The 23,786-nt window shown below is 34.7% G+C and overlaps 1 protein-coding gene across 1 annotated transcript in view; it reads left to right on the top strand.

Annotated features, from left to right (window-relative positions):
* The window catches only part of COL24A1 (collagen type XXIV alpha 1 chain), a 379,684-nt gene that overhangs the window by 32,858 nt on the left and 323,040 nt on the right, over positions 1 to 23,786 (top strand). Inside the window, exons 5-7 of the mRNA XM_059377096.1 lie at positions 3,752 to 3,805; positions 7,135 to 7,188; positions 19,379 to 19,423. Of these exons, the coding sequence (XP_059233079.1) occupies positions 3,752 to 3,805; positions 7,135 to 7,188; positions 19,379 to 19,423 (153 nt within the window). The remainder of the gene's footprint in view (positions 1 to 3,751; positions 3,806 to 7,134; positions 7,189 to 19,378; positions 19,424 to 23,786) is intronic.

Genomic DNA, 23,786 nt, shown 5'->3' with positions numbered 1-23,786 from the left:
GATACATATAGACAGAGAATTTTCCAAGGACCAAATCTTTGAGTATCCCAGAGTTTAGTATATCAGGATGAAGAAGAGGAACTAGCAAAGGAGACTGAGAAAGAATGACAATGAGGTAGGTAAGGACAATCACCTGAGTGGGTTAGTTCCTAGAGAGAATGGAAGAAGTCTTCTCATTAGTACAGGAGTTTGGCTCTCAAAATAGTGTAATGGAGCAGAGAAAAGAGATGTAGCTCAAAGAAAGTTGTTTTTTAAGATTGGAGAAATTATAGTGTGTTTACTTGGTGATATCAATTATCCTGGGAAGAAATAAAAATTAAAATAATATATCAATAAAGTAAAAATAAAATAAATAATACAAATAAATAAATTAAAAATAATAAAATAATGGATCAATTATGAGAGAAAATAATTGAGAGAGAATAGTGGGTTTGGTAATGCAGGCAGAGTATTTTTGGAACAGATTTATGTGGGTAATGGATTTGGTTGAGACAGGTTGTAAATGTTAAAAACAGGATCACCCACTTAGAGTGGAGAGCAAGAGTTATGAAATAATTATCTATGAAAATGGAAAAGTGAATTGACTAAGATAATTATTAGACATATCAAAAACAAAAGAAAACAAAACCAATTAATGTAAAAAGTCATGAATTTAAAGTGAGGTTTGTCAGCATGATTGTTTTCTCTTAGTCACAGTTAGCTACTAGGGGATGGGACAGAAGAGGTGGTGAGTTTAGATTTAAGAATTTCTAGATAAGCTTGTAAGACAGAGGGAGAAAGAAAAAGTGGTGCCACTTATGTATGCAAGGAAGTGATTATAATGTCAGACCTTGGTATTTAGGCTGCTTAAGGATTGGAAGTTAGGCCACATGGGGATGAGACACTGAAAATATGGTGGGATCACATATTTGCAGTTGCAGTAGGTCAAATAATTGTTGTGGCTGCTTAGAGAGTGAGCTAAAAAGATAGGAAGTATTGCTTAGAGAATGTAATGCTTCAAATTTTATGCTTCAAGTATTATGGAGGTCATATAGTTATTAGTAATGTTAAAGTGAGGAATATTCAAGTGATGTTACCTCAAGATCATGTCACTTAGTATTTCTTTTATGGGACTCTTCTAATTTAGCTCCTCCATATTTGAATTCTTAATTCCAAATTCTTTTTATTTAAATTTTGCTGTTTCATCAATGATCATTCACAAATTGTATTCTCTGCTTTTTAAGATGGCAATAATTGTAAAATAGATTTTAATGATTGTCTCTGGTCTTGATATTTTTAATACTTACATATATATACTCTATAGAGAATTTTACCTATATCTTACAAGCTAAACTAGGCAGATATTATTATTCTTATTTCCATTTTATAGAGGAGGAATCTCAAATTCAGAGAGATTAAATGATTTGTTCAGTGTTTTCACTCTAAGTCCTAGTGTTCTTTCCATTATATTGAATGGTCTCTAATCTGATAAATCTGTTCTAACATGCTAATGGGTCTAGTACTTAAGAAGTTTTCCTCACTAGACAGAGGGTCCTCAGAGACCCAATAATAGTCTGAAAGAGCTGTGCTGAAAAATTATTTATAAAATCATCCATGTCTGCTATATAGACTATATAGCAGAATAGTAGACTAGGTGGGACTTTGAGAATTCTTTGAGTAATAAAGAATAGGCAATTTCCTTTTCCTCTTACGCTCAAAAGGATATATAACTCCTTTAACAAAAGTCATGTAGAAGTCCGTATTGAAAGTCAAAGTCAATTATATTTATTTTTTGATTTGAAAGGGGATTTGAAAAGCCAATCAAGTATGACTAAAAGTGTGTTGGGAGTCATAGAATTAAAACAAAATGAGGGAGAAAGCAAGAAATTTTGGAGTCTTCTTTAATGCAGAAAAATATACCCTACTTCTTTGACATTAGGTAAAATTGGCATGTTCAATAATCTCTGCTCATGCATTTTATACTAAGGAGGATCCCAACCCACGACTGGCCAAGTTAAGAGCATTCCCTTCATGAAGACTAGAATTGGTTGTAGAACAAGTTGATCAATAAACTAAAGCACATTTGTGTGGGAATAAAAGAGATTCAGCATGTATTTCTTTAAATATGTTGCCCAGATACATAAGCCTTATGAATAAGAAAAAGCTTTCTTTAAATATGATTTTTATTGATCAATTGATTACTTTTATCCATGTTCTCAGAGTTTTTTTTTCTAATGAGCTGAAATGTTAAATTAGTTGATAATAGAAAGTAGACAGATAATAGGAAATTTGGAAAGAACCTAAAAATAAGAATTTTTAATGTGATATTTATAAGTAAAAATTTTATTATATTTAAAGTTTAAATGTAAGAATTTTATTATATTTAAAATTCTCAAGGGCTATCATTTCTTAAGTTCTTTAAAAATTCTTTGTACATATTGCCTCAAATCAGTTGGCCAGGTTTTCTAATAAAAACTGTAATATATTAAAACCGATAAGTATGATTTTTATTTAATAGACATTGTGATATGAGAAAAAAAAATTGACCTAGTTTGCCAGTACTTTTCTAAGCAAGTCATTTAACATTTCTGAACTTCATTGCTCCTCTGTCTATAAAATGTGTTTTACTAGATAAGCTGTAATATCTCTTATAAATTCTAACTATATTAACCTTTTTTCTGGAGAATGGATTGAGTTCTTAAATATTGAGATATCATTAAAGCTCTTTCTCAGGTTCCATAATTTTGTAATCCATGGCCTAAAATTGTAGGCTTAATAATAGAACTTGTGATAGCTATGGAAAGGGAGAGGTCAACCTGGAAAACAGCCTTTCCTTAAAAATTTTCTTTGATTCAAGAGTATAGGCTGTTTAGCCAGTGAAGATTTATTTCTAATTTGTGAAATGGGAAGACTCATAAAATGAAGAACCAGAAAGACTTTCCTTTTGGTCTTCCTTCTCTTCAGTTTGAGTGGTATTTGAAAGCATCCCTGAATTTGTGGAAGAACACATGACTATTTCTCATAGAATGAAAATAGCATTTAGAACTCTCTAGGAATGGAAATTATTACTAGTTGAGAATGGTAATGAAATCATAATTAGAATTATAGAGAGTCTGAATTGTGGCCTCTTAATTTTATGAGATGGGAAATAGAAAAAGAGATCCTTTGCCAGTAAGCATAGTAAGAAAGATTAATATTGTGCAAAAAAATTTTGTTGAAACCTAATGTAATATTTCTCTTGAAATGTAAAATATAAGATTCCAAAGTAGGAAAAGTATCTATTTTTATATATATTTTGGCAATTAGAGGTATTTCTGATTTATTTTTTATTACAAATTAATGCATGTATGTTGCAAGATTTTGGAAAATATTTAAACTGGGAATGATATCATAAAATTTTAAGAATTATAAGCAGATTTTTTTACTTAAAGTTACTAGTTTTCCAATGATAAAGTAGGAGTTATAACTGAATATGTCACAAAAGTGGATGTTAATGGAGCCTTTATATAGGTCCCTTAAGGAAAGATGTTTCAATGGTAGCATTATTAGATTTTTAAAATCATCCATGTCTGACAATCTTCTCAGGATTTAAAACTAAGGCTAATAAAAAATGTACAATAAAAAAGCAAATAATGCACGCCCATCTCAATTTAAAATAATTTTAAGACCATATAATATATATATATTATTTTATATTGCATTCAACTGAAGAAGTGTGTTATCCTGTGTATAATTTATATGTCACAAAGTGTTTTATAATTATTTTACCTAGGGTCCCAAAGGAGATCCAGGATTTTCCCCTGGTCAAGCTGTACCTGGAGAAAAGGTAATTAGTTGCCCAAGGAATAAAATCATGGTGATATATTTCATGCACTAAAAATTCATTTTTACCTTTTTAAAATGTAAATTTTACTTGATATCAGATGGAGGAGATAGAAAACTAGAGAAGGTATCAATCAGACAGATAAGGTAGAGAACTTGAATGAAGGAAGAAATATTTGAAAAATAAATTATATCATCAGCTTAATATGTTAATTAAAATATTCACATTATTTTATTGAGTGTCTACAGTGGCCTACCATTGTGCTACCTGCTCTTTAGGGATGGGTGGGGTGAAACATTAGAGCAGTATGTGACCTTAATCTCAAAAATTTGCTATTAAAAGGCATACACACAATAATACATAAATTCTAATGCTGTTTGTGCCTTTTTTAGACTATTCCATGTACATTATCTTTTCAAGTCCTGAGTAATTGAGAGAAGCACTCATTATTATCTTGTTTTCCAGTTAGGAAAACAGAATTCTTAGAATTTAAATGACTCATTGATTGTAAGTGGTTAAGTTAATGATATATTTGTTTGACTTAGTCTAGTATGCATTTCACTTTATTGTAATGCTGTAAAACATACACATTCACATTTAGGTAAAAAGAAACTAATATTTTGAATAAAGCTAGCAACAAAATCTTTGTCAAGAGGAGGATACTGTTTTCTAGTGAGTCTGAATAAAATTGGAGTCTTTAGGAATACATCTGGGAATCTCTATTTGGACAAGTGTGATACAATTATAGGATGTTTTTCTTTGTATGGTATACATTCACAAACTTTTAGAATCCCTGAGTAATTTTCGTGGTTCCTGGGTTGAAATCTGATTTTTTAAAAAATATATTTTTATTTATTTGACAGAGAGAGAGAGATCACAAGTAAGCAAAGAAGCAGGCAGAGAGATGGGGGGAAGCAGGCTCCTGGGGAGCAGAGAGCCCGATGTGGGGCTCGATCCCAGAACCCTGAAATCATGACCTGAGCTGAAGGCAGAGGCTTTAACCCACTGAGCCACCCAGGCGCCCCTGAAATCTGATCTTTTAATTGGCTTACAGAAACTCTTGTAAACTTAAAAAAAAAATCATATTAATGAACTTTACAGGTATTACATTAAAAAGTAAATCCTCAAAAAACTTTTAATCTAGAATCTTGAGAATTTTATTCCTGTGATGGAACTGAGTTCACTGAATATAAATAATTTAGAAAAAGAATGGAAATTTATTAGAAAGTTATTTTCATTGTTCCCTTAGTTATTGTGGGGAAAAATATCCTGCAATCTGAGAAACAAAATGCCGTCTTTTAAAATATCTAAATATAGAACATTTGATTTCTTACTTAAAATTTAGAAATTAAAGCCCATTCTGTTTTGGTGACTTCTTTAAATCCCCAAATTAGGCCTTCACATTTATATCAAATGCTTGGTTTTATCTTTACTTGTGGCTTTCCTGTACAAGATATAGGGTGATTTGGTATGTGTACAGTATCTGTATGAAATATAGGATGATTCAGCATTGGAATTGAGGCTTCGAAGTATGTCAAGCCTTTTTGAGTTAGTCATATACTAATTGTGGTTAATGTTATATAGGAGTAAGGTAGTAAGATACAGGATTTAATAATATATTGCCATTGAGCTTTAAGTGAAATCCAACTCTTAACATTGAGAGATGTATTTTTAGAATGGTAAAATTTAAAAACATTTCTTGGACATTGTATTTAATTGTATTTACATTTAAGATTAAGTTCAAACTGAGGAGGCAAGATATCAGTTATATACATACATTATGAATACAAATAAAATATGAACTTCATATTGGTGAGAGTTGAGGGGTTTGGGAAACAGTTATGTTTTATTTTTAATCACTTAACCATTTTTACAATAAATATATTGTCAGTGATAACACAAAAGAAGTGCAGGGTCTAGTCCTTCAGCATGGAACATGTATTAAAGAACGTCTCTCATAGAGCATGTTTAAGTGTTAAGCCATTTTGGAATCTCAGTGGCACACAAAAATAACCACTAAATGGTGCTTTTTGTTTTTCCTTTCCTATAAGTCAAGTGAGATATTATTCTCATTTTCCTGGTGGAGGAACTTTAAAAGGAAATCTAAGTGATCCACCCATGATTAGACCTAGTGGAAGGAGACAACCCTCCAATAACCTTTTTCCTAGTGCAGCTTTCTTTCCCCCCATCAGAGTAATGAAGGTTAAAAAAAAAAATCTGTATAAAATGGTTATCCCATCACAAATGGAAGCCATCTTAGTAAAATGTCAAGAAGTATTAAAATGAAGTTAGTCCACATGGAAAGGTATTAGATTGTTTATCATCAGAAACATTCTTTTCTGTTCTTATTATTTAACTTGATGACATATTAAAGTACATAGTGCAGTAAACGTTAAACACAATACAGTCACTTAGGAGTTTATTTAGGATTATTACCTAAGTGCCCTTTTTTCTTTCACAACATTTTTTTTTTCCAATGCACAATATATTTGTTGCAGCAGAAACAGGGAGGGGAAGGGAAGTAAAGAAAAACCACTTGCAGCAAAGTGCCTCAAGATTATCTTCCCATTCCTTTGTGGTGTTTTCTCTTTGTCAGTTTACACAGACTCCTCTGTATTTCCCACCGTCACTTCTAGCCGCCGGACACTCCTTCCCCCTCACATGAGTACACTTTCTCCCTCCTATCCTAAGATGGGCTCAGAGGCCCTCAGCAAATCTGCAGGATCAGGAGGATGGACCGCCCTAATAGGTGAAGTCGCATCTGCTGGAGCCAAACATGCGTGCTCCCCCCAAATTTTCACAGCATTTACTTCCCAGAGGTGCAGCAGCCAATACCAGTGTAGCCGGAAGCGGAAGTGTCCCTTTCTCTGGTGTGTCACGTGAGCCCAGCCCTTGCTCCCCGCAACCCAGTTCCTAGTGGGAGTCCTGGTAGGAGGCAGCCAGCCCTCCACTGCTGCACCACGAGGTGCTTGCAGGAATTTTAGGTAAACTTTTTTTTTTTTTTTTTTTTTTTTTTTAACGCAGTAAACCTTGGAACTATAGGAATTTGGGGAGTTTTTCTCATTCCTAGAGAAAAGAGCATCAGGGAAAAAGGAGCAGGAGTATGGAGGCAGGAAGTCCAGTGGCACTCAGCGTGGGAAGAGAGAAATACCAGGAACCTCAGAAAAAGTCTCAAAAGGACTCAGAAAAGAGGGGGAACTTGAGGCAGACTGCAAAGATCAGAAATGAATGCAGTAAGGTTTTGACGTCCAAGATGAAATCCTGTAGCAAGGGAATTCTAATTTTTACTTCCTTTTCATAACATTAAACTTCTGTTTGTGTTTTGTTCTTAGGGGAATCAAGGCCTTTCTGGATTAATGGGGCCCCCTGGTATGCAAGGTGATAAGGTAAGACCCCTAACAAATAGTTTTACTTTGACATAATTGGATGTCATCTGGGTCTAGAAGCTCTTAAACTCTTTAAAATCTCGTTTTAAAGTTGTGCCCAAAGTCATTGTTTTAAATTACTTTTTTCAGCGAAAGAGATTAAGATGCTGTCCTCATCCATGAAAGTGGAGCCCACAAAACCCTTCAAAAACAAAACCCCTTTAGTTAATGATGAGGACAAAATTCATGTGGGGAACGAAGTTAAAGTCACTGATAGAATGATGAAGCTTTTCTTTTCTTCTTCCTTTTCTAATATTAGGGCAGTAACCCACTTCTGAAACTCTGAAGTCACTCTTCAACTTTTATATGTGAAGTGAGATATACTTGGTTATAGGTATACCCTTTTTAATTTACCCTAAAATAATTTACCCTAAAATATACCCTTAGTTTATTTTCTTAGGAAATAATCCTCTCTGCCATGATATACATGAGAATGTGCAACCTGAAGAGTAGGAAAGAAGTGAGAATTGGGGATGAGTGGTAAAAAACAGTAGTGGTATATATATGACTAAGCTTTTTCTGAGGTAAAAAGGAATATTAACATAATTGCTAGAATTATTTCGAAGAAAATAGATTGTGCAATTTCCTATTTCTTCTCTCTATATTCAGCTTATTTTGTTTTTCCCAAATACTGAGTTGTTGATTTTCTACAGGGGAATAGGAAGATCAAAAATATCTTTCAAAGTATTAAGGGCCCCCAAATATTGCAGGGCAATATTTGACTTGGTATGGCTATCTAAATACAAATAATAATGAGCTGTGTTGATGTCTTAGTTTGTCATATTCCTTTCCTCTTGGGAGATTTAGGTTGGAAGTGTTATTTAGGCTCTGGTTACTTGGTTCAAATCCCATCTGCCATTTTTTTAGGTCCCATTGATTTGGGTAGGGTGCTTAACCTCTCTACCCTTCAACCGCCTCATTTGTAAAATGTGGAAATAATACTACCCATTTCATAAGGAGGTTTGGGGAACAAGAAATGAGATAATCCATGCAATACAGTATCAGACAAGGAGTGTCAGACAAAAAGTGTTAAACAAAGCCCTAATAACTGTTAGCCATCAGCTCTTTATCTGGTTTTAGAAATCTGACCTTGTTTGTTTTCTTCATAACTCCTGCTAAAGGGCTGAATGTTAAAATGTTGAGAAAGATTTTGATCTCATATTGTATTTTTTCTTCCACTATCATTATTTTTATGGCCTTCAGATTAATCATCATCATAGACAGTGCTTAGAATCTGATCATTTCTTTGAGGTTGTTGTTTGCTCCTGTGGAGTCAGAAAACTGTGGAGAGTGATCATTTCTTTCTTTCTTTCTTTTTTTTTTTTTTTTAAAGATTTTTATTTATATATTTGACAGGCAGAGATCACAAGTAAGCAGAGAGGCAGGCAGAGAGAGAGGAGGAAGCAGGCTCCCTGCTGAGCAGAGAGCCAGATGCAGGGCTAGATCCCAGGACCCTGGGATCATGACCTCAGCCGAAGGCAGAGGCTTTAACCCACTGAACCACCCAGGCGCCCCGAGAGTGATCATTTCTAACAAAAGTGGTCTTGATATAGATAGTCATGAATCTGTTTGATTAATACTACTTAGTATACCCCTGACCGCTAAGTATACCTCTAAAGAAACTGTTTGGATGAATAGCATCAAATAGAGACAATCTCATGGAAATTATCTTAACTTTTATTTGCTTTTAAATATACAGTTATTTCATCCTGAAGATTGATACTGCATATGACAGAAAAACTAATCATTACTTTCCAAAGTTAAATGATGCCAGTGGTTCATGAAATCAGCAATCCAGAAAAAGGAACTCTAAGTAAAGGTTGAATGGTTATTGTGTAGAAGAATATATAAAGAAGTGTCTATAGAGATAAACTGGAAAAGGCTAATTTTAACCATTAAAGCAGATTATCTTAAGACTAATACATGCTTTTTGGTCTGTGTAAGTCTAGTAAAGTGAAATACAGCACTATTTAAACAAATCGGGTTATAAACTCTCTTTCACAGACTTCTTTTCCTCTTAATGATTTCTTAAACTTAAAATCTGCCTTTTTGTTGTTGTTGTTAAAATTGATTGTATAGGAACCAGTGATCAAATAGCAGCTATAGCTCAGTTTTCTCTAGAGATAAAATTGAAAATATTTATTTGAAGATTTTATTTATTTACTTGAGATAGAGCAAGAGTAGGAGAGTGAGAATGAGAGTGAGAGAGAGACACAGAAGGAGAGGGAGAAGCAGACTCCTCACTGAGCAGAGAGCCCAATGTAGGGGCTCATGCCAGGACCCCAAGATCATGACCTGAGCAGAAGGCAGCTGCTTAACTGACTGAGCCACCCAGGTGCCCTAAATTGAAAATATTTAGAAACAAAATTACTTTCTGTTAAATGAAGTGTTCATGGCTTACTATGATTTGATAGTAGTTTGGAACAATGCTGAAACATTTGAAATGATTTTGTAGTTTTTCTGAGGATTTTTCCTCTTTCTAAATAAATGGCTATTAATAGAAATCATATACAGATTTAAAAAAAATATTCTTGGGGAAAGGACATAAGGAGTCAATCTAAACCAAATTATTTCTCCACATAGCAGTCTTGGGACGATTTCTATCACAATGTGTGCATATCTTGTTTTAAAATGAATATATAGAAGAAGTACATTCAAAATGAACTTGATAGGCTGTTACTGTGGTTTTTACAGAACAGGAAAGGGCAAGACTAATTATTAGGTAAAATGTTTAGGTAAATCATGAGCTGTTTTAAGGAATTCACTGATTTTGGCTCATGTTCTGAACTACCTAAGTCATTCTAGCTTATTTCTCTGAAACAGGATCCATGCTAGGAGAACCTAGAATAATGGCTCATGTTAGCTGTAACCTGGGGCTCTTGTTTTTTTCATCCTTGCATTTCTATCCATAGTGTTAGTGCTCGGTGAATTCTGAACGTCAGGACGAGAACTGAAGTTATTCCCTTTGTAAGTGAGAAATCTAAGATAAGCCCAGAGAGGTTAAGAGAATTGCTCATGGTCACTCAAGATTATGGCAGGATTTAGAGAAGAAACTTACTGCTAGAATCCTCCGTGCTTTTAACTATTCTTTACATATTATGAGAATTAAATAAGGTACTTGGGTTTTGATTAATATGGAGTCTATTCCATCTTTTTATCTATTAAACTATTTTCTGAAGTATTATTACATTTATTATGCTAATATCAATAGTAGCTATTTTATTATGTACAATATTCCAGTTGCCCTCCTGAGCCTTGTTTCCTTGCATCTTAAAAACAACTAATTGTGGGCCACCTGGGTGGCTCAGTTGTTGAGGGACTGACTCTTGGTTTTGACTCAGGTCATGATCTCAGGGTCATGAGATGGAGCCCCTGCTCAGGCTCCGTGCTCAGCATGAAGTCTACTTGAGTCTCTCTCTCTTTTCCTCTGCCCTTTCCCTGACTTATTTGCGTACACACATCCATGTTCTCTCTCTCTCTTTCAAATAACTAAAGACATAAAATCTTTAAAAAAAAAAAAAGGAAACCCAAAACCAACCTTATTGAGATAAACAGAATGTTTAGTATAAATCACTTACCGAAGACCACAGAATTATTAATTGGCTGATTTAGGACTCAAATCCAGGCCTGTTTGGCATATAACTTCTATTATCAACTTCAAATACTGCTACCCCACTAATTAGTTTGTTAAGTTAATATTTGTTAGATGTGTATTTCAGTACTTCTCACTGTCCCAGATATGTATGCAAGAGGAAGTAAAGTCTTGTTTTTCATGAGAGCCAAGGGAACAAATATAGTTTTGGATGACAGATAATAATGACTTCATTATTCCTTTTTGCTGGAACCTTCTGGAAATACTAAAATTCTTTTAATATAAGCTGTACTCAAGCAGTCTTGAAAATGGCTGCAAAAAAGTTGCGTGGAACACAGTGAGAGCTCGTGAAAATTTTTGAGGTAAATAAACAGAAGGTTGATGTTGAAAACATTCTGAAAGCACAAGTAATATTGAGAGAAATAATGAAGGGAATAAATCAGTAGCAATTTTTTTTCACTCTTCAGAGAGTCTATTTTGCTTCTTTCTTTTCTTTTCCTTTTTTTTTTTTAATCTCTCTTGTCCCTACTCCTTTTTTTTTTTTAAACCAGTATTAACATCTTAACAAGCACTGTTTCCCCAGATTGACTGGTTATACTGCCTCAGTGAGCCACCTTCGTGTCCTCTTATTTTCCTAGGAACTGAAGTATGTTTTTACTTCCCACTAAGTTTCTAAATTTGTGCCAAAGGCAGATAAGTTGGATCCAGAGTGCATGCTGTGCTGGAAGGAGGACAAGAGTCATAATTCTGAGCTTGGACTCCAGATGGAGTTTTAAATTGTTTTTTAATATAGCCAATCAATTGTTATATTAACATTGGAAGTCTGCTATTTAAAATTGTAAGAGCATTAACAATGATTTCAATTGGAGCAGTTTTTCTATGATCAAGAGGATAAACCAGATGGGAGCAGTTAAGCACATCTTAGCATACAGACATACAACTCACGGCAATTGTAAAATATAACGCACACATTTTAATACAGATTTTTATGAATAATGTATGGCAGTATTTTTCTGAATATCAAAAATACTAACTACCATGGTTTTAGCAATAACTACAAATCAGTGTGAATTCTTAGTTTTAATGGAATTATTTCAATTATTTAAAAAAATTTCCATTACATATGAGGTACACAGTAAATATTTTTAAGAAGTTGGAAAGGAAAAGAGCAGTGAAAGTATTAAAGGGAATGCATTGGGATATATTAGTCACTCAAAAACTATACAGCTTTTCATAATCTTTTTAAAGCAAGGACAGTGTTGAGGAGCTAAAATACTGTATGTCCATGAGAACAACAATAAAAAGTCAGGATTGGCATACATTGGGTGCCTGGAGAGGAAAATAAGGAGAGTTCTATTGTTTCTATAGAGTTATCTCTAGAGATTCTTCTCACTTGCCCACTATCCTGGTAAAAATCTGCAGACTGTACTTTATTTGGGTTTGGTTTCCAATCCAAGGGTAGTACTGAATGTCTAATTCAAATGCTGCTACATAGGGGCTATGCGGACACCACTGTGGCCATCTTCTCTGCAATCCCCCGTTCCCACTGATGGGGGGGATGCAGAGGGGACATGGAGAGCCAGGCCTACTGGTACCAGGTACCTACGGTGGGTGCCCTATTGAGCCCCCCAACAGGCAAGTCAGTGGTTGCCAGAGTGGTGTAATTTGTGGGACTCTGAAAACTTTCATGTGTCCAAAGATATTTTCCTCTGTCTGGCTTTTATGATTGACATTTTAACATTAAGGATAAATTCATTTGGCTAAAAGTATTTCAGTTTCCAGACATTTGGAAAAAAAAAAATTCTGTGTCCTCAGAAAAAGCTGTTATCTGTCATGGAGCACCATTTTGAGAATTAGTTTATCCTACTCTTTTTCTCCATGAGAAATTATTGAGAAGGACTGTTACTAGGGTTGATGGGACCAGAGTGAAAACTGAGTGCTGATTAACAGGGGTTAGTGGGTCAGTATTGTGAGGAGTTTGGGGCAAAAGTTGGCACAAGTCTGCTGTGTGCATGAGTGAAGTATGTTCCAAGAAGGAGAGGCAGGTAGAATAGAGAGGTTCGTGTGGTATTCATCCTATAATTTGAATCCCCTCAAGTTCTCCATTTACCTGGGATCCTCCTATTTATTTGTTTTTTAAAAAAATTAAACTTCTTATTCTTAGGACTTAAGGAAATATATTGCCTTCCCCCCAAAAGGGCTTACATTCTCACAGTTCTTGATTTTCATCTTATTCTGATTTCTTGCTTAGGGTTTCTTTTTTTATGGTCATCTTATCACTGCTTTTCAATTTTGCCATAGTTTCCTCCGTTATTTTGGCCAAAACATGGTTAGAGGCCTTTGTCTGTATTCCTCAAGGTATTGTTACACTGAGTCCTGTAGTGTTTGACAAGTTTCATTGGAAAGTTGGAATTACCTAATCTAATACTGTTATATTACAGAGAAATGAAATTTAATAGTGATTTCAATAGCGAAGTAGCAATAGTTAAAATATATAAATATATGTAAATATATAAAAATATAAAAATATATGAGTGACTTAGTGACTTAGTTCTTATATGCAAAGACTATATTTTATTCACTGTGGTATCTCAGTGATTGAACATTGCTGCTCCTAAGTTTAACTGATTGTGCCCTTTCACCCAGTCCTAGTGGTCATCTTCTTCCTTAGTGTCTGCTTTTCAAATCAATGTTCCTTCTTTCCTGTCTTATTTTCCCTGGGTCCTCTTTTCAGGATTTCACCCATTTTAAGTAGGCTGAGTAAAACTAGTTAACCTGTTTACTAATCTCTAAGCAATGTTGCCTTTCACATGATTATATACAAGGTTAGCCCACCTTTCCTTAGCTTCTTGATACTAGACAGAAGCAAAAGTCCCAGGGAAATGGTCTCAAACAAAAGAGCAGTTTCCTTCTGGAGAAAAAATCTGTCACTAACTCTGGAATGCTACAGTTGTTTTAGTCGTATCTTTTTGCCTTGTAATTCATTCAGGAAACCTTATGTAAATAAGGTATAGTATCTTCAAGTAGTTTACTTGAGTAAACAGTTCTTAGACAGTGTACTGTCTAAAAAAGAAAGCACTCTAAAGTAAATTACAAAAGTGAATTATGCCATTGCAAGGGCAAAAGTGGAGATATGAAAAGGTTATTATAGGACATAGTTGAGGGTTACCTAAACTTCCAAGGGCAGGAGTGGGATAGTTTGGGAACCAGGGAAGAAGGCAACATCTGACCTGCATATCGAGGATGAGCAGCAGTTATCCTGATGTTACTGTCCTTAGTAGACCTGTGTATGCCACCTAACACACAGGTGTCAGTGTTAAATAAAGGCTCACAGGCAAGAAGCAGTTCCTAGTGTCTGGGCTATAAAGTGTGAGACAGGAGGTGTCAGGAGATAAGTCTTGAGGGGTGTACAGGGGTCAACTTATAGAGGATTGTATCATGTATCACTCATATCTATTTATTTATCAGGTAATAGAGAGCTACTGGAGGGTTTTAAGAAAGGGAGTGCCAGAGGCAAATTATCTACTATCCAGTTTCTTTGGCATTTTTGTGGCTTCCAGAAAGGGATGCTTCTACTTTTCTGAAACCTGAAGTCTATAGAAGGAGAGCCAAGGTAGAATGGTAGGGCAACAATACTGAAGCTGTCTTTTACCATAGGGAAAGCTTCCTCATACATAGGAAGAAATCCTTATCTGAGTAAGTATAAGTCTTTTCCTTCTAGTAAAAAAAAAAAAAAAAAAAAAAAAAAAATATATATATAACCATTGTAGGACGCTCTTCCTATCTATATATATATATATATGGGCATTCCTCACTTTGCATGGTTCCCATGTATACAGATTTCAGTTACCATGTTTAATTAAGTAACACCAGTCTCCCAGCAATGTGTTTCAAATTTTGCTTACAACAATGGTTAACTGTGATTAATTGCAAAAAGTACAAAATTTGCTATGGTCTCCTCAGCCTACAAAACAAAATAAATTACAAAAACTACATAAATAATAGATAAGCATCAAGATCAACCACCGGTCACATCATTATTCAGTCTGCTGGTGATTGTTCATGCACATCTGTTCGTTGATGCACAGACAGCAAAGCATATAGTGTGTTGCTTCCTTGTCTCTCAATGAGAAACCTATGTGATATTTTACACAAATAGATAATCAAAAGGTGTAGTTGACCATCAAAGATGAGAGTACAGCAAAATAAAGGAGTACTGATAACAGAGGACTTAAAATTAGAGTTGAACAAATGGAATTATAGATGAAATAGTTGATTCTGGAACATAGCTGTTATTTGAGAGACTCTACATGATGTAGCCAGAGGAACATAGTGAAGGATAACTTTTTGACATAAATGAGGAAAGTGTTGTGATGAATATGACAGATGTCCCAGAGGTAACACCAGCTAAGAAATCTCCACAGTAGAAGAACTTTTGGAACTATTTCATGACATTGACAGTACAAAGGATAAAATGTTCAAAGTCTATCCAGACTTGGAAAGGAGTTTGACAATTTGCCAAAGCTTACAAAATATGCTTGCTCAGTATGTTAATTTATATAAGAAGGCCAGCCCTATTCAAACTACTATTTGTAATTTTTTAAAGAAATGATACTTTCTCAATGTTTTTAATGTTTTAAATTACACTGTACTCTAAATATTAGTTTAACTTTTTTTTTCATTTCCCTACACAATTGTAATTGGCAGAATTTTTAACATTTTGACAAAAAATTTTAAAAGTCACAGAACATTTGTAGTTGTTCCCATAATTAATATTGCTTTGCATGGTTTCAGTTTGGATGATCAGTTTTATGGTCCTCTAGTACCATGCCAAATGAGGATGGCCTGCATATAAATGGTACCACTATTTTCTTTATGGATAAACCTTTTATTTATGTATCCAAAATTTTAATTACTTGGGCCAAGTTCAGATATATAAATAACTTGAAATTTGTTTCTTTCCCATCTCTTAATATTTCTGATTTTGATTCTACTATGTCTACTGAATTTATTATTTAATCTGCTTAAAAACAGAGTTTATAAGTTTTCTTATTGGCATACCTTAAGGAATATGTTCACATCAGTTTTTTTTCAAGATATTCATCCGGTAAAAATTATATGTTGTTACTTACTGGACTTTTTTGTTATTCTTCCTATCTGAATATAGAAAACAGTGACCCAAATAATATTTCCAAAAGACTATACTATAAACTGATTTTTAAAAATAAAATGTTAGGTCCCTAGACTGTAGCTATGCCAAAATTTAAATGTAGGCATTTTTCCCAGGAACTTATTCTCTTTGCTTTCAAAAACTTTACAGACTGGTGTTAAAGTAGAAAATAAATAAGGGGTATAGTCACAGATACAGGAAATAAATGGAGGCCTTTCTACAATAGTGGTAATAATTCCAGTGTATTAAAGATATAATAATATCAAAGACGTTCTTTGTCCTACTTATTTACCTTTCATTTTAACATTAAGAGAATTGAGATGTAATATAAGATACTTAGAATCTGTTTTTGGGGTGCCTTGGTGGCTCAGTCGGTTGAGTTTCCAACTCTTGATCTCGGCTTGGGTCATGATCTCAGGGTCATGAGATGGAGCTCTGCATCAGGCTCTGTGCTCAGCAGGCAGTCTCCTTGAGATTCTCTGCCCACCCCCATAGCCTGTCTTTCTCTGTCTCAAACAAATAAATAAATAAATCTTAAAAGAAAAAAAAACAAAACAAAACTAGAATCTCTTATCTACTCAAGTATCTCAAATCCATTTAAGTCTTTCTATCAGTTCATTCATACATACAAGTATCATCATAAATTAATTAATGGGCACTTCCTGTGAGCCAGGAACTGTTCTAAACACTGAGGATACCACATTGAATAAAATAAAAAACTTCAATTAAAACTGTAGGAGCTCATATACCATCTCTTACTCTACCTCTAAAATCTGATTTATAATTATCTTTCACTGTACTATAAAAGTTTCCACCTGACCCATTCTCTTCCATTCTACACGTCTCAGAGTCTCTATCTTTATTTTATATCATATGCCTGAATCTTTTTTTCTCTGATATATACATCAATCTTATTTAAATTCTTCCTATGCCTCTAAGCCCAAAGTGACTCATGAATATGCCTTTATTTTTCATTCAATGAAAGCTAAATTAAAGAAAAAAAGAAAAAGTACTGACTTTCTTATAGACCCGAGTAACCACAGAATGCTAACAATAAAAGGAAATTCAGCCCCCCTCCCCACTGCTAAGTACCTGAATTTTTCTTTCTTTCCTTCTTAAAAAATAGTTTAACCTAATTAAAAAAAGGATTTGACTCACCTGACTTGTTCCCATTCAGGCAAAGGTCTTTACTCCAAGTGACTTCATTGGCTACTGGTCAGACTTCATATTGGTCTCCTTTAGATCACGTGTTGGGTTCTGTGGCTGAGATGGAGTAGAAATGAGATCATGAAGAAAAGATCATGACTATTGCTGTCCCTTTATTAAAGTCTCTGGATATGGGACAAACCCTTCAAAGGAAATTGTACATACAGAAGATAACATGTTTAACATGTCTAGTCGACCATTAAAAGAAGTTGTACCTCCACTGTTTCATCATGGGCTAGATGAGGGAAGAAACTCTGGTCAGAAAAACAGCTGGTAGCCAAAGAAAAGGAAGCATGTGGTTAGACTCAAGTATTCACAGAAATAAACATAAATAAGTAAATAAATAAACGCATACTTTTTAAATAAAGGAAAAGGAAATAGGCTTATATATATATGGGCACTTCCTGTGAGCCAGGAACTGTTCTAAACACTGAGGATACCACATTGAATAAAATAAAAAACTTCAATTAAAACTGTAGGAGCTTATATACCATCTCTTACTCTACCTCTAAAATCTGATTTATAATTATCTTTCACTGTACTATAAAAGTTTCCACCTGACCCATTCTCTTCCATTCTACACATCTCAGAGTCTCTATCTTTATTTTATATCATATGCCTGAATCTTTACCTATGTGCTTCTATACCTATGTGCTTCTTACCCTGGCTCCTTGTTCCTCATCCTCCTGACACTCCTCAGGAGCTTCTTAGCCCCCACCCACCTAGAGCTGCTATACCACCCTAGGGAGCCACCACCACTGCCTTAATGCTGAAGACATTTCTTATGTTCTATTATAAAAAGTGAAGAAACTTAGCTCTGATAATATTTTTACTTGTGGAATCCCACATAACACTTGAACAACTGAGAACAATATGTCTCGTGCTTTGTAATTAGGGTGATATTTAGCTATCTCAAAAAAAGTATAAACTCAGAGCAAAATTGAGTCAAAACATTGGGTATATTAGATGCTGTTGGTAAATGAGTGATTTTGATAACACCATGTTTATGAGATATATAATTCTTTTGATTGATTTGTCTTGGTGATCTATAATTAATGTTTGTGTTTATCGATGAGAATGAGTCTATATTTGAAAGCTACATGCATCTAGAATAAGTAGAAGGACAAAATATTCAATTCTTGATAAATCTGTCAAACTGACATGATTCTACCTTGCTACCTGTATCACTTTGGTCAAATTGTTTAATTCTTATCTGTAAAAATGGGGGAAATAACTCCTTTGTAGGATTGCCATTGAATCAATGGAAGTATTTGGAAATGGCTGGTACATCATCTGGCACATAGCTCAATGAAGTTCCTTTCTTCCTTTTCCCCCTTCTTTTTTCCCCTCCTTCTTTCTCATGACCACTTCTCTGTTCTCTTTCTAATAGTCTAAACACAAAAGGTCCAAGCTCCCACAGGACAGGCCTTTTCCTCTGCCCCTTGTTTTTTTTCCTTTCTTACCTTTCTAGAAGTAAAAGGATAATATCTGTATTATATCTTTGGGCATTAGTAATGGAGATTAAAGATTTGATTTGAGTTCTAGTATATGGAAAAAATTTTTGATACTAATTTTTTAGGCCTATAAAACCCCTTTTTTCATAGGATCTATGAGCAGCCTCTTCGATTTTTCTTAGGTCATGTATGGAGTGTGATAACAATGATTTGGATCAGAGAAACTGCCTGATTATGGTCCAGTTTTTCAGTAATTATCAATAGATTACTTCCGAGGGCATTTTGCTTCAATGTTAATAAAGTAAAGATGGCTTGATAAAGCCTGGTGTTGGTTTCTATGCTGGGCATGGAGACTGCTTAAGATTCTCTCTCTCCCTCTCCCTCCTACCCTACCTACTTCTCCAAAAATAAATAATAGATAAATAATAAACTAAAATCAGCCTTCAAAAAGCTTTAATAGATTAAAAGATTTAATAGATCCATTGCTGGATACCAGCTTTATATAGAAGATGCTGTTTTAATTCTCTATTTTAAACTATGCTGCCATTTTTGTTGATAGTAATGAATAATACAATTACTCATAATAAAAAAATAAATAAGAAATAAATTATAAAAAGCCATTGATGAGGAAACCAAAAGTTGGGACAAAAAAGCACTTAGAACCTTTGTTTAGTTTTAGGCTTGTATGAGCTTATGGTTCATAGCATGTCTTCACCTTTAACCTTGCAGGGACTCAAAGGCTATCCAGGGCTCCCCGGACTCCAAGGTGAACCAGTAAGTAGTACTTCATTTATAAAACTTGTATCTTCTCCAATAAAAAAGACACACATTGGTGAACTCCATGGAGAGATTATTTTCCCCTACTTATTAAGATCTTCTTCTCCTCAATGATTTTCACTCTGTTTAGTGCAGGACAGACTTTTTCAGTTGCTCATGTTATAGGTTTATTTTTGTTTTTTCCCAGATCCTTGACTGACTTTAACTATCTGCGTAACATGTTCCAGAACTTTAAGAACAGTTCTTAAATATTTGAGGTTCACAAACCCCTTTAAGAGTATTATAAAGGCTATGAACTCTTTCCCAGGAAAACACACATTTTCACACACATGCATGCACACACGCACACACACATTTGATTATTTTTATTTTTTGTTTTCATTTTTTCTTTCACACAATTGATTTTTTTTTTAAAGATTTTATTTATTTGAGAGAGACAGAGAGAAAGTGCATGCACACACATGAGTGGGAGGGAGGAGCAGAGGGAGAGGGAGAAGTAGATTTCCCACTAAGCAGGGAGCCTGATGTTGGGCTTTATATCAGGGCCGGCATCATGACCTGAGCAGAAGGCAGAAGCTTAACCAGGCAGATACTTACTGACTAAGTCACCCAGGTACCCCCCACATTTGATTTTTTATACAGTTTCAGGAGTTTGCCTATTTACAAAAGCCTACTCATAACTGTTAATTTCCTGATCTTTGCATAAGGGAATGTAAATAAATTTTAATAAAAACCCAAATTAGAATAGCACATATGTTATTGTCCATTATACACATACGCACATATTTAAAAGTCAGAATAGTTTGGGAACTATTTAGTTTTTGATCATGTTATTCTTTCTCTCTCCCATCAGAAAATAATGTATGTCATGGAAAAAAAGAAAGCCAGGGCGCCTGGGTGGCTCAGCGGGTTAAAGCCTCTGCCTTCAGCTCAGGTCATGATCCCAGGGTCCTGGGATTGAGCTCCGCATTGGGCTCTCTGCTCAGCAGGGAGCCTGCTTCCTCCTCTCTCTCTGCCTGCCTCTCTGCCTACTTGTGATCTCTGCCTGTCAAATATATAAATAAAAATCTTTTAAAAAAAAAAAAGCCATATCTCTTGTTTTCAATGTAGTTTGTACTAGGTCAGTATAAATAAAGCAGTGAAAAAGATAAGAGATAAGGAACTAACTAGGGTGATGGACACCATTATTGGAGATTGAGCAAAGAGCCTCAGGAAGCCCTAAAGAAAGGTCTTGAAAGAAATGTGATAGAATGTCCCTGAGGAAAGATAGAAATGAAATAAAGTTAATTTTCTCTTTCATTCATGTTAAGTGGGACAGTACATTCTGTTCAGTCCTGAGGCACAATTTCTCAAGATTACTAATTACTAGAAATAGCAAGTAAAGTGATATATTATATTATATTATGTTGTTATTCCACTTTACTAATTCTACTTGGTTGCAGTGCTGGGATTCTCAGTGAAGTCTGATTGTCTCAGAGCGTGTGCTTTTAATGCTTGGTGTTAGAAGTGGGATTGGGGCAGGTTTCCTATTCCTAATTTCTCCAGGGTGTGGGGATAGATCTTTGTGTCTAAATTGCTCCATTCAATCTATAGATTGAAGTGGGCCAACTTTTTTGTTTTTAACCATTTTGAAGTGCATAGTGAATTTTAAGTTGTAGTGTTTGCTTTGAGTTTCTTTTGAGCTTCTGTGGTTGTCACAGTGATTTTAGGGTGTGGTTCGCTTAGACATGTTTATGCCATAGAAGACTGCTGAAGGCTTACTTGTTTACTTTGTTTACTGCCATTCCAGGAGAGCAGAATTTAGCCATCTCCCGGAATTCTTTTTGTATTTCTCTTCACAGCTGGAATGTGTTAGATCTCTACATGTTACCCTAATACCCTCCATGAAAATCCATTCAAAATGAGATTTCCTTTATGTCTTAAAACAGATTGCTTTTTAATAGAGCTCAATTAATCTAATTTGCCTAGGAGAAGAATGAAAGGGATGGTGGCTGGCTTTAGCCAGAGAGTGACCTACAGAACAAAACAGCCCTTTTCATTGGTTTCACTGCTTTCTATTGGCATACCCAAATACAAGTTTTTGTGAATGTCTGTATATAGTCCTATGTATTTTAGAATTGGATGAGGCATAAAGGAAGCTGTTGTAAATAGATTGGAGCAAATCTCACAATTAGAGGGCTTTTCCTAGAGTACTATGGGAAGTTACGTACACTTCAGAACTACACTAGAGAAGCAGCCTTGGATGGTTTTTTCTGGAATTAGACATGCTGATTCAAATCCTGGCTTCCCACATACTAGCTGAGTGATTTTCCGCTGGTGACAGACACTGTATGTCTCATGTTTTAATCTGTAAAATAGGGATAATGATACCTACCTTATAGGGTTTAGACAGATTTAAATAAGATAATACTTATAAAATACTTGAAATAGTGCCTGGCATATGACAGGAGCTAATGAATGTTATGGGAATATAATATTATATATTATACATTATTTTAATAAGGTAATATTTAGTATAGAAATATGGTTTCTGAAATTCATAGGATAAATCTCTCCATATGTAGATAAGAATTTTGTTCTGTACTTCTCAAAAAGCCACTCTTTTATTTACATTCTGTTAAATTATCCATTGTCATATATATATATGTATTTATATACACACACACTCATCTACATATATATATAGATGAATGTCTATATGTATATAGGGTACACATATGTGTATGTATGTGTGTGTGCATGACATGACAACTTCGTCAGATTGTCTGAGTTCTGAGTTCATATCTGGGCTCTGCTACTTACTCGCTGTGGCATCTTGGGCAAGTTTCATAACTTCTCTGTATCTTACTTTCTTCAAATGTAGAACAGAGAAAATAGTATCTGTCTCATAGCCATAAAGTTAATGTAATGTGCTTAGCATAGTAAATAGCACATAAAAAGGACTCAGTAAATGGTAATTGTTGGAGGAAGTGGGAGAGGAGGAAGAGATGAGAAAACAAAATTGAGAGAGAGTCTGAGAAAAGTGGAGATAAAGATATATTAGGAGGCTACATGTCTAATAAAATGGGAGGGCAAAAACGTTCACTTATGATCCTCCAATTGCATTTCCTTTGTCTGTTCTTTCTATAGATTTTCCAAATTTTTAAGAATTTAATAGTATTTGTTTACTTAAGCTGAAGGTAGCACTCTCTGTGTGTTTCAGAGCAAAAGGGAAAAGGGCTAGTGTCTTTTATCTCTCACAAACAATAAGAAGGAAATGAATTTTACATAATAAATAAGTAATCCATGAAATTTACCTTTGCTGTCACCATCTAAGTTTAAGTAAAGGTGGTTTAGCGTACATTCTTTTGGCATTTCCTTGGTTCAAGGATTATTTAATAGACCTAAACTCTGGATACACTAATGAATGAATAATTTGTCAATGAAGGAAAGTAAAAACAAAGTGGAAGTATTTCTTCTCGCTTGACTCCACAGTGGTATAGCAAGTTTCCTTTCTTATGCCTTTGAGTCTCCGTTCTTCAGCAAACCTTGTTTTAAAATTAAAAATACAAATTTGTCGATTTAAAAAGAGAGAGCCTACAAGTGGTAGATCAGAAAGGAACAGAGACCATATACAGTAACAGTCACCTTACAGGCAATACAATGGCACTAAATTCATATCTCTCAATACTTACCCTGAATGTGAATGGGCTAAATGCCCCTGTCAAAAGACACAGGGTATCAGAATGGATAAAAAAACAAAACCCATCTATATGTTGCCTCCAAGAAACACATTTTAAGCCCGAAGACACCTCCAGATTTAAAGTGAGGGGGTGGAAAAGAATTTACCATGCTAATGGACATCAGAAGAAAGCAGGAGTGGCAATCCTTATATCAGATCAATTAGATTTTAAGCCAAAGACTATAATAAGAGATGAGGAAGGACACTATATCATACTCAAAGGGTCTGTCCAACAAGATCTAACAATTTTATTTTATTTTATTTTTTTTTTTTAAAGATTTTTATTTATTATTTATTTGACAGAGAGAGAAATCACAAGTAGGCGGAGAGTCAGGCAGAGAGAGAGAGAGAAGCAGGCTCCCGCTGAGCAAAGAGCCCGATGTGGGGCTCGATCCCAGGACACCGAGATCATGACCTGAGCCGAAGGCAGCGGCTTAATCCACTGAGCCACCCAGGCGCCCCAAGATCTAACAATTTTAAATATCTATGCCCCCAACGTGGGAGCAGCCAACTATATAAACCAATTAATAACAAAATCAAAGAAACACATCAACAATAATACAATAATAGTAGGGGATTTTAACACTCCCCTCACTGAAATGGACAGATCATCCAAGCAAAAGATCAACAAGGAAATAA

Source organism: Mustela nigripes, chromosome 14, assembly GCF_022355385.1.
Source record: "Mustela nigripes isolate SB6536 chromosome 14, MUSNIG.SB6536, whole genome shotgun sequence".
Taxonomy (NCBI): Eukaryota; Metazoa; Chordata; class Mammalia; order Carnivora; family Mustelidae; genus Mustela; species Mustela nigripes.
The sequence above is the reverse complement of the archived record's forward strand: the minus strand, read 5'-3'. Positions and strand labels throughout refer to the sequence as shown.